At 41.1% G+C, this 12,214-nt stretch overlaps 1 protein-coding gene across 1 annotated transcript in view; it reads left to right on the forward strand.

The window, feature by feature from the left end:
- The window catches only part of nme9 (NME/NM23 family member 9), a 58,765-nt gene that overhangs the window by 22,197 nt on the left and 24,354 nt on the right, over nt 1-12,214 (forward strand). Inside the window, exons 6-12 of the mRNA XM_052022831.1 lie at nt 896-971; nt 2,202-2,284; nt 6,505-6,597; nt 7,281-7,435; nt 9,194-9,393; nt 9,745-9,889; nt 11,488-11,595. Of these exons, the coding sequence (XP_051878791.1) occupies nt 896-971; nt 2,202-2,284; nt 6,505-6,597; nt 7,281-7,435; nt 9,194-9,393; nt 9,745-9,889; nt 11,488-11,595 (860 nt within the window). The remainder of the gene's footprint in view (nt 1-895; nt 972-2,201; nt 2,285-6,504; nt 6,598-7,280; nt 7,436-9,193; nt 9,394-9,744; nt 9,890-11,487; nt 11,596-12,214) is intronic.

Below are 12,214 nucleotides of genomic sequence, written 5' to 3' on the forward strand. Positions count from 1 at the left end.
ACCTTCATCAATTTGTTTTGTCCAATTCTTGAAAAACTCAGTTAGACTCCTGAGGCATGACCTGCCCCTCACAGAGCCCTGCTGAATATCCCTAATTAGAATATGCCTCTCCAAATGCTCGTAAATCCTGTCCCTAAGAATCCTCTCCAATAGCTTGCCAACCACTGAGGTAACACTCACTGGTCTATAATTCCCAGGATTATCCCTGTTACCTTTCTTGAACAATGGAACAACATTTGCCATCCTCCAATCCTCTGGTACCACGCCTGTGGCCAGGTAGGACACAAAGATCGTCGTCAATGCCCCAGCAATCTCTTCCCTCACTTCCCATAGTAATCTGAGGTATATCCCATCTGGCTCTGGGGACTTAAGTAATCCTAATGTTTTTCAGAAGCTCTAACACTTCCTCTTTCCTAACCTTGATGTGCTCCAGCACATTAACCTGTTCTACGTTGACCTCACATTCGTCTAAGTCCCTCTCCCTGGTGAAAACTGAAGCAAAGTATTCATTGAGGACCTCCCTTACCTTCTCTGCCTCTAGGCACATGTTTCCCCCATTATCCCTGAGCGGTCCTACCCTCACCCTAGTCATCCTCTTGTTCTTCCTTGGGGTTTTCCTTGAGCCTATTTGCCAAGGCCTTCTTGTGTCCCCTTCTATCTGTCCTCAGTCCCTTCTTAAGCTCCTTCCTGGCTACCTTATAATTCTCAAGAGCCCTGCCTGATTTTTGCTTCCTAAACCTTGAGTCTGCTTCCTTCTTCCTCTTGACTTAAGGAATAAAGGTCATAAATTTATACACCTCAATGAAATATCCCCTTTGTCTCATCCAGCTGTAAAAATCTTTGAAGTATTTTAACAAGACAAACAACCAGAGCCATGGTTTGCTTTTGGATTTAGATCAAAGATGAAGGTTTAGTAGAAGACAACAAAGAAGAAATGACGGTACTGCAAGTTGATGAAGAGGAAGAACTGGGTAAGCAATGAACGTCAAGCAAAAGAATACCATCAAGATGACCCACTGTTTCCCATTGACAGGGTGGAGGGGACATGTATCAACTCAGTTACAATGACAAGGGAAAGTGGAGAGCCTTGAAAGCATCAAATGGGAAGAAAAAATTATTTTCAGATCAGTGACTTAACATACAGTACTGTACACTTATACCTCGTAACAGTATGAGTGAGAGCAATTTGGAGAAAACTGTCAATGTCTCAGGAAATAAATGCACTTTTTGATGCAGTACTGTCACACACAGATCAGGAAGTTACATATTCGATCACTGGTATGTACAGAATCACCTGATCTTAGTTAAGGCAGTGTTTGGGTAATTCTGCACAACTTGAGAAAGATAATGACCCTGTCAGTTTTCTGTAATCACTGGTGGAAACATTCCCATGTATAGACTTTGATTGTCATAGCTCAACATTGTTACACCATCTTGGAAAGGCTGTCAGGATCCCCACAGGATGAAGTGGCAGGTTGGCTGCTGGCTCTGGTGACCTGTATGACAGCAAAAGTTAGTCACCTTCAATGGAAAGAAGGACTTGACTTTAAATCATATCATGTATGTCCTCAGGATATCTCAAACCCCTTTTCAGCTAGTCAAGTGCATTTTAAATGTAGATACTCTTATGATGTAGAAAATATGATGCCCAGCAAGTGCCTACAATTAGCAGGTATTGACCAGATAATTTGCTTTTGGTGATGTTGATTAGGTGATGTATCGGCCAGGACACCAGAAATTACTTCTGAAATAGTGCTGTGGGAATGTTCATGTCCATTTCAAAGGGCAGACGAGATCCTGGCTTAAGATCTCATCACAAAGGTGAGTGCAGTACTTCCTCAGTGCAAGACCAAAGTTTCAGCCTCAAGTCTCTGAGGAAGTACTGCACAATTAACACTCACAAGGTGATGTGTGCCATCTGAGCCAGGCTGACTCCCATAAGAAGCAAAGGACTAAAGGGGAGAAAACTAGCAAAAGTGTACATATGTTTTAGTTTCCATGAGATAGTTAGTACATCAACCCTTAGGGGGCAGCAGTAAGATACATACTGGAAGATATTCCCAGGTGCTTGGAATCCTGACCAGCTCAATCATTTGACTGCTTTAGTTATAGAGTCCTAAATTTGTTAGATGTATCACTGAACCATTCGATAAAAAGGAGTTCCTCGCGTGTGTCACAAACTCTGTGTTCATTTGATGCAGTTACTGCCAACAAGGCATTCACAGTGGCAATCATCAAACCTGATGCTGTGGCTCATGGGAAAACAGATGAAATAATAATGAGGGTAAGAAGCGGAACTATTAGTGTTAAAACTTATTTGAAGACATTTAGTGTCAATCAATCTACAAGTTTGCAACTCAGCTTTGTATTTTAATTTCACACCAATGCTGAAATCTTGAAATCCCTAAACATAGAACTTGTAATGATGTAATGATGTAAAGAATGTAATAGAAGCAAAATGCACTGTAAGTTGAAGATCCGAAATAAAAGCAAAAACTTCTGGAAATACTCTGCAGGTTGTGCAGCTTCCATGGAGAAAGGAACAAAGTTAATGTTTCAGATTATTCAAATGTGAGGAGGGGTCCTGATGCAGGGTCTTCACCCAAAACGTTGACTGTCCCTTTGCCTTACAGATGTTGCCTGACCAGCTGAGTTCCTCCAGCAATTTGTTTGTTTATTCAAATGTAAATTCTTGGACCTGAAACTGTAACACTGTTTACCTCTCCACAGATGCTACCTGACCTGCTGGGTTCCTCCAGCAGTTTGTTTTTTATTCAAATATAACCATTAACCCCCTTTGCTTATCAAGTATCTATCTACTTCTGCCTTAAAGATATTCAAAGACCTCTGTTTGAGGAAAAGAGTTCCAAAGGTTTGTGACCTGTCAAGAGAGAGTAAAAAAAATCACCTAATTTCCATCTTAAATGGAAATTCCTTACCATAAAATAGATGCAAGGTCCCCTTCTGTGACATAATGATCATTTTTAAACACTGTCACCTAGCTCTTGATATTTCCACACGAAGCATCCTCTTTGCATCCACCTTGTCAAGATATCTCGGAATCTCATTTGTTGCAATCAATTTCCCTCTAACTCTTCTAAACTACAGCAGATACAAGCTTAACCTGTCCAGCCTGTCTTCAGAAGACACCCCACCTGTGAACAGTTATGGTTCAGTGACCCTTCTCTAAACTGCTTCCAATGCAGTAACATCTTTCCTTAAGAAGGAGATCAACACTGTCCACAGTTCTCCAGATGACATTCCACCAACGCCCTGTGTCATGAAGTAAACCCTTTGTTTTGTATTTCCCTCACAACAAATGGTAAAATTCTTTTGGCTTTCCTAATAACTACACATTAGTCTTTTTTGAATCCTGCACCAGGACACCAAGATCCCTCTGCATCTCAGAGCTCTGCAACCTCACACCATTTATTATTTTATTTTACTGCCAAAATAGACAATTTTACTTTTTCTGATATTATTCTCAATTTGCCAGATCTTAGCTCACTTTCTGGTATCTTAGCATGCAATTCACAATTTGTTTTTCTACCTAACTGTGTGTCAACAGCAAATTTTGCAACCATACCTTTGGTTCTTTAATTCAAGGCATTAATGTAAATTGTGGCACGCCACTTAGTACACCTTGCCCACAAGATATAATACAACAAAGACTCATTTACACCAACTGCTATGCCAGCCAATCTTCTATCCACACCAACATGTTACTGCTGACTCCTTGAGTTTATACTTTCTGCAGTAAGGCACCTTATAAACTGATGGGCCACCAGACCTCCTTCTGTGATGTAACAATTCCAAAATTACGTGATTCCATTAATGCTTACCTTCTGCATTTGCTACATTGTGATTTTGACAAGCTTTTCGTGTCCTTTTTTTCTTTCAGTAAAATCCCCAGGTTCTGTCCTCTAGTACTCTTTAGAAAAATACTTACTGTCTCCAATTAGGAAGGAAAAGGCTTTTTCTGCAGAACATTCAATTAATGGAATTGTCTGAATTGTGTGTGCTGATGTGTCTCTTCCGTTTGTCTAAAGGATTGGGGGAAATAATCCATCACGGCATCTATTGATTCCTATCTGTGAATGTTGGATGTGAATGGCACGGCTGCTGTTATTGATGCTTATCACCTAGACCCAGGCATAAAGAATGTCCACATATCGTAATGTGTTGCAACTACGTCCCAAGGACATATCTACATGCAGAGAGGTCCTAAGTGAATGTATCCATTTTACCTGGTATAATTTGTTCTTCCTTACAAGCAACATTGCCAAATCCCTGTTAGCAAATATTCTCCATTGAAATACATTACATCGTAGAAAACTACCAACTTAAGGATGAAATAGTGAAGAATATGACATTGAATTGAGTGTATACACAAGAACAAAGGTACAAAGGGACTTGGGAATCCTAGTTCAGGATTCCCTTAAGGTTAACCTGCAGGTTGAGTCAGTAATAAAGAAGATAAATGCAAAGTTGGCATTCATTTCGAGGACTAGAATATAAAAACAAGGATGTAATGGTGAGGCTTTATAAGTAATTGGTCAGATCCCATTTGGAACATAGTGAGCAATTTTGGGTCCCATATCTAAGGAAGGATGAGCTGGCCCTGAAGAGGGTCTAGAGAAGGTTCACAAGAATGATCCCAGGAATAAAAGGCTTAACGTATGAAGAGAATTTTATATCTCTGAGCCTGTACTCGATGGAGTTCAGAAAGATGAGGGTGGATCTCATTGAAACCGACTAAATACTAAAAGGCCTGGATAGAGTCGATGTGAAGAGGATGTTTCCATTAGTAGGAGAGTCTGGGATCCGAGGGCACAGCCTGAGAATAAAGGGACGTCCCTTTAAAACTGAGATGAGGAGGAACTTCTTCAGTCAGATGGCAGTGAATCTGTAGAATTCATTGTCACAGAGGGATGTGGGGGCCAAGTCATTGGATGTATTTATGGCAGGGATTGATAGTTTCTTGATTGGTAAGGGGGTTAAAGGTTATGGGGAGAAGACAAGAGAATGGGGTTGAAAAAAATCAGCCATGATTGAATGGCAAAGTAAACTTGATGGGCAGAATAGCCTCATTCTGTCAAAGTCAAAATCGGATTTATTGTCATATACACAAGTACATGTATTCACAGGTGCAAGGAAAAACTTACTCGCAGCAGCATCACAGGCACATAGCATCATAGAAACAGCATTCACAAGAAAAACATAACATAAATTATGTACAATTTTTACAAGAAAGAACACAATTAGAACAAAAAGGAACAAAGTCCACTTTAGTGCAAAGTGATCAAAGTGATCACAGGGTCGCTAAACTGCAGTGATTAGGGTTTTGCCGGTTGGTTCAAGAACTGAATGGTGGAGGGGAAGTAACTGTTCTTGAACCTGGTGCTGTGGGACTTCAGGCTTCTGTACCTCCTGCCCGATGGTAGCTATGAGAAGATGGCATGGCCTGGATGGTAAGGATCTTTGACGATAGATGTTGCCTTCTTGAGGGACAGCTCCTGTAGATACTACCAGTGGTGGAGAGGGATGTGCCAGTGATGTATTGGGCAGAGTCCACTACTCTCTGCAGTTTCTTACATTCCTGTGCATTTGAATTGCTGTACCAGACCATGATGCCACCAGTCAGTATACTTTCAACAGTTCATCTGTAGAAGTTTGTTAGCATGTTCAGTGACAAGCTGAACCTCCTTAACCTCCTAAGAAAGTAAAGACGCTGACTTGCTTTCCTTATGATTGCATCTATGTGCTGGGCTCAGCACAGGTCATCCGATATGCTAATGTCCAGGAATTTAAAGCTGCTGACTCTCTCCACTGCCAATCCCCCAATGTAGACTGGTGCATGTTTGTCCTCTGTCCCCCTCCTGAAGTCAACAATCAGTTCCTTAGTTTTGCTGACGTTGTGCGAGGTTGTTGTTGTGACACCACTCAACCAGGTGTCCTATCTCACCCCGGTAAACTGACTCATCGCCACCTGTGATTTGTCCAACAACAGTAGTCAGCAAATTTCAAGATGGCATTGGAGCTGTGCTTAGCCACACAGTCATGTGAGTATAGAGAGCATAATTCTGCTCCAATATCTTATGTTCTTTTGGTCTAACACATTCACACAAGGCTCCTATGACTGAAAAATTGACAGTATATGGAATGAGCTGCCAGAGGAAGTCATTGAGGCAGTTACATTTACATTTAAAAGGCAGTTTGACAGGTACGTGGATAGGAAAGGTTAAGAGGAATAGGGGCCAAATGCAGGCAAATAGGATTATCTTAGATGGGCATCTTGGTCAGCATGGATGAGTTGGGCTGTTTCCTTGCTGTATTACTCTAGACTGTATGGTTGCTTGTATACTGACAATATTTTTGCACCCCAGGGTAATTTGTTGACGTTGTTACAGTTAGAAATATTCGATTACATAACAAACCAACTTTTCTGTGGTTCTGTTAATTGAAAACACCGAGCTCCTGCTAATGTTTCTTGGGTATCCTTAGGTTCAGGAAGCAGGCTTTGAAATTATCTGTCACGAGGAACGGATATTAACAGAAGAAGAGGCACGAGATCTCTATCAACACCAGTCAGAGGAGGTGGGTGTGAAGTGCAGCAGGTATCTGAGTCTAGTTAAATGGAAATAAAAGATGGATATAAAAAACTCATAACTCTGCTTTAACCCAATATACCTTGATTCCCTGAACCCCTAAAAATCCATCAACCTTGTCTTGAATATACTCAGTGATTGAGTCTCCATTGTCCTCTTAAGTAGAGAATTGCAATGATTCACTGTAGTCTTAGCGTAGAAATTTCTCATCTTGCTCTTGAAAGGCCAATTCTGATACTATGACTCCTGCTGTTAGTTGCACCACCCAGGGGAGTTATCATCTCTGTATCTACTCTATCAGGTCATTTTATATGCACGCCTACTTTCCCACTGAATTCAGCAAATTGGAGTAATATGTAACCCCTAATCCTAATGCGCTGTGATGGAACACCTTCTTACTCTGCTACCAGGCTGGGGGACCAAGGAAGAGGGTTGTCCTTTCCCTGTAAGGAAGTTGTCAAAATGGATAATGTGCCTCCTTGTGACTTAAAGCAGAAAAGCAGTGACAGTGATGAGGCTCAGCAGCATCAAAAGAAGTCTGGTTATTAGTCATCAGCCCCACGCCATAGCACCAAACAACCAATGAAAGCCTGAAAGAAAGAAAAAGGAAGAAGGTATTTTACCATAAAATGTGTGCTGATTTTCCACCATTGTTTGTTCTTGACATTAAAGTCTCATTTTGAAGAACTAATTCGCTTCATGTCAAGTGGGCCCTGCCGTGTTCTGATCATATCCAAACCCGAAGGAACAGACGACGTCATTCCTCTGTGGAAAGAGTTTATTGGCCCAACTGATGTAGAAATTGCAAAGCAGGAGAAACCTGAAAGGTACTGGAGCACAAGGGCAAGTCCCAAACATTGTCCAACTGACTGCTGTGGTTTGGTCTGGATAGCATTGAAGGGGTTTGAATAAATTAAGCCAACTATTTCAGCACTATATGTGCATCCCTAGGATGTGAATGTCAAAGAGATGACCAGCATTTATTGTCCATCTCTAAATATCCTTGAAAGGATGGTGGTGACCCATCTTCTTGAACTACTGCAATCTAAATGGTGAAGGTCACAGTATCATTAGCTGGGGGAGTTCTCAAATTTAGAACTAGCAATAATGAATGATCATTGATACTTGTTCAAGTCAAGGTGAAGGGTGTTGATGTTCATATGTATTTGCTGCTCTTTTCTTTCTCGGTGGCAGGTGTTGCAGGTTTGGGAGGTGGTGTTGAAGAAAGCTGAGTGAGTTGCTGCAGTGCATCGTGTGGATGGTGCACATTGCAGCCACAGCACACCAGTAGGGTAGGGGTAAATGCTTAGCATGGTAGACAGAGTTGTACAGCATAGGATCAGCCAAGTGAAGAGCTTTGCCCTGGGTGGTGTGGACTTCTTCAATATTGTTGGAAGTGGACGTACAGTAAAGTGGAGTATGCATAAGAAATAGAAGCAGGAATGGGCCATTCTAACCCCATGCCAGATCTGCCATTCAATATCATTACTGATCTTTTACCTGGGATCCACTTTTTTACGCCAATCGCTTTTACCTTGATTCCCTTAAATTCTAAAATTCTATCCATCTCTGCCTTGAATATACTGAGCCTGAGCTTCCACAGTCCCCTGGGATAGAGAATTGCAATGAATCATGATGCTCTTGGTGCAGAAATTTCGCATCTCTGACCTGAGGCTGCTATCTTATTCTGAGACTGTGACCTCTGGTTTAGGGACACCATCCAGGGGGAGGTATCAACACTGAATCTACACTGTCAAGCCCCAGGGACATGTTGTATGTTTGAATGAGTTCACATCTCATTCTTCTAAACTCTAGTGGGTCTGCTTTATCTCTTCTTACCATCCCAGGAATCAATGAGGTGAACCTTCGCTCTAACCCCTCTACTTCCTTGGGTAGAGAAACCAGACCTGTATGTAACATTCCAGATGGAATCTCACAAGGGCTCTGTATGGTTGACGAAAGATGTCTCTACTTTTGTATTCCATCCTTTTGCCATAAAGGTCAACACACCATTTGTCTTCCCTATCGCTTGCTGTACCTGCATGAGTGACTTGGGTCTTGTGGACACTGGAATGATGTTGTGATGTCTGGAAATGATTTACTCACCACAGAGTATCTGACGTGTGACCTTTGTTGCAGCCACATTATTTATGTGGCTAGTCCAGTTAAGCTTTTGCTTAATGGTGGCTCCGAGGATGGTAATGGTGGGAGATTCAAAAATGGTAACACTGTTGAACACCAAGGGGAGGTGATTCACTTGTTAGGGATGATCTGCATCTCAGTCTTATTGGCAATAGGTACTTTCCAGTTTTGCTGTGAGCTCTCGACATCATTTGAGGTCAGATTACATAGCTTCCCATTCACAATTTCTCAGTGCAGAAAGATATGCAGTAGGGGAGAGAAGAGTTTTAAATAAGATCACAACCTCAAGTATAAATAAAAATATTCAGTAAAAAGACAATAATATATGAGTCAAACCTTATATATGCCAGCTTATTGGCTTTGAAAAGTAACAGTGAAGTCACACAGAACTTTCCTGGCATGCTTACTTCTGTTTAATTATTAATGGACTTTTTTTTCCAAAGTCTCCGAGCTCTGTACGGTACTGAGAAGCTATTCAATGCAGTTCATGGATGTGATGACAAGGAGCAGGCTGCCAGGGAACTTGCCTTCTTCTTTCCGAACTTTGGGGCAAGCTCTGAGGCCCAGAATTATGCTGAGCCTGGCCAGAGTGTGGAGAAGACCTTGGCTCTGATCAGGTCGGATATCTTAAAGGAGAAGAAGGGTGAGAATAATTTGCTTAGCATTGCACCACGTGACCTCTGAATATGACCTTATCCACACAGACTGACACAATGATGAGTCTGATGAAGGGAGGGACCAAAACACAGAATGAATCGAAAATAGTAAAGACTTCCGGAGGAGTCCAACTACTTGTTCCTGCCAATTTTGTTCAAAAATCTATGGTTTGCACTACATAACCCTTGAATTTTAATATCATCCTCAGTCTTACCATTAACAGACTTTAATTTTAAATCATTTATACTTTAAGATTTTCTATGAGTACGAACTCCACCATTTTTGTCATTCCGCATGCCTTACATCAACATGTTAATTCTTTACTCCTGTCATATAGATTCCATCCTGCAGAAGATTAGTGAGGCTGGCTTAATGGTAGCCTTGCAGAAGGAGATCTTACTGACAGAAAAACAGGTTTATGAATTTTACAGAGAGCACACGGAAGCAGAATATTTTCCAGCACTGCTTCAGAGCATGACCAGGTACCACTTTTCTCAACATATATTTTAGCATTTGAGTACATTTAGGGGTTGGAGATATGACAGAATACCTTGCCTAGTCTCACATGGATGCTGTGTATGGTTGGTATAGCAATTGATTTGAAATGAAAATACTGGAAGCTGAGAATCTTAAATTGTTGAATCCATTTTTCTGTCCTCACTGGAAGATGGGCTGTTGTTCCTCACCTTATGTTGGAACGGTATAGATTAGAGAGGGTGAGGTGACAGTGATACAGAGAATGAAAGTGGCTGGAAGCTCATAGTCACAGATTGAATGATGGTGTTCTGCAAAGCGGTCACACAAACTCCTTAACGTGGGGAAGACCACACTGGAACGATTCCTAGCGTTCCTTCCAAGTTCCCTTGGTAATTTTAGATAACCATTCTGCGTTTCCCACCAGACTTTTGTTATCATGGATTATCACCCCATTGTCACCTTTTTCTCTTGCCTCCTGCCCTCTCCCTGTCACTCTTTGAATATTCAAAACCCATTTACCTTTAACTATTCAGAGTTTTGTGAAAAGCTCACCAACCTGAAATACTATATGTCTTCATCTCCACAAACTCTGCCTGACTTGCTGAGTATTTCCTGCATTTTCTGTTTTAACCAGATTTCCAGCATCAGCAGTATTTTATTTCTATACAAATAAAGTTGTTGTAATGTTGGTAACCAACGTTTTTGTCAGTGTCTATCCCAATGAAAGCGTCCATAATAATAAATATTAAAAACATATTGTCCTGGTTTTGATATGTTCCATGTTATAATGTCCAAGAAATGGAAAAGGAGTTTAAAAATTATTCAGGATTCCTCTAATTGTTGAGACATTAAAACAAATTTACCAGATTGAAATGTAAGAATTATGGAATAAACCAATAAAATTGTCTTCAAGTAATGAATCTTTAGTAATACAACTGTTTGTCGTAACGCTTCCCTATAATCCTTTAGTACAAGAAGTACTTTGCGATCTGAATAGCCCATAATTACATTGGCTGAAGCTTGTAGAGAGGTTCCATTTATCTTTCTTCTTTCTCAGAGCACTTAAACATTTCTTATTTGGAACTCATGTCCACCAGGAGTATGTGTTTGGCATTCTGAAAGGTTGCAAGCCTTCAGTAAGGCGATCAGTGTCGTCACTTGGAGGCTAACTGACTACCTTTGAAGAAAATAAAATCCCTTTGACTAAATTTGCCTGAGTGGAGGAGCTGTGGCCACTCCACCTTAAAAAATATAGATCAGGGTAAGCATTACTGAAGCTCTCTTGCAACTGCAGTCAGCTTTCCTCAGCCACAGAATGTTTCAGCTCTCTAGAGTGGTAGTTGGTGGTAGTTCTGCTCAGTAGAGCACATCCCTCTATATCAACACCTGCCATGATTTCTTTTGATTGGAGGAATATTTTCCCTCAATACTAAGATAAGAAATACTACAAAACAACTGGCCCAGGATGAAGGACTTCCATCTTCTCAGCCAAATTTTCTTCCAGATTGAAGCTCTCTTAAATAATCAACTTTCTGTATTCTCCTTGTTTTTTACCCGCTAAATTTTTGGACCAGCCATATCATTGTCCTTTGCTTTCTTGCAGTGGGCCTGTACTTGCATTGGCTCTTGTCAGCAATGATGCAGTTGCACGTTGGAAGAATCTGCTGGGACCCAAAGATGTGAGGCAAGCAAAAGAGGAAGCCCCTGAAAGGTATGTACTTTAAAATGACCACAAGATTTTTTTCCCACAGTGACTGGGAGTGAATTTAATTTACGAAAAGTAATAATGTGCTCCTTCAGCTTCTTGATAAGAATGACCAGACCCTGTTCATCGGATGACTCAGTAGCTTCCAATATGGCACTGACAAAGTCCTTTAAAAAGGTTTGACCATGGACTGCATTGAGCTAGCTGATTTTAGTCAGGGCAATGGTGACAATGCTGAAATTGTTTCTTGTCTTGTGATGATTCAGAAAGCGGTCTGATGACTGGTTGGTGGCCCTTGCTCTGATGTGCATTGTGGGAACGCTGGATGAGAATCGACCAACATATTAAGTCCAGACAATAATTATCAAATGTCCCACCAACAGCTATTGTCTAGGCTTATGCAGGAATAAAAGACATTTGACAAGATACAGTGGGGCTCCACGTGCCCATCGAACTACCTGAGCACATGACTACCCTCTGGAGGGAAGAGGAAAGTAGAAAACTGGAGGGAAAAACAATTGGTCAGAAAAGATCAGCTGAGCTCTTTCAATGAATATTTTGGATCAAAGAAATGATTGATTTGTGACAAAGGCATAGTTCTTTAGCACCATCAGAAAAGATATCA

The sequence above is a fragment of the Pristis pectinata genome, chromosome 1, assembly GCF_009764475.1.
Source record: "Pristis pectinata isolate sPriPec2 chromosome 1, sPriPec2.1.pri, whole genome shotgun sequence".
NCBI classification, from domain to species: domain Eukaryota; kingdom Metazoa; phylum Chordata; class Chondrichthyes; order Rhinopristiformes; family Pristidae; genus Pristis; species Pristis pectinata.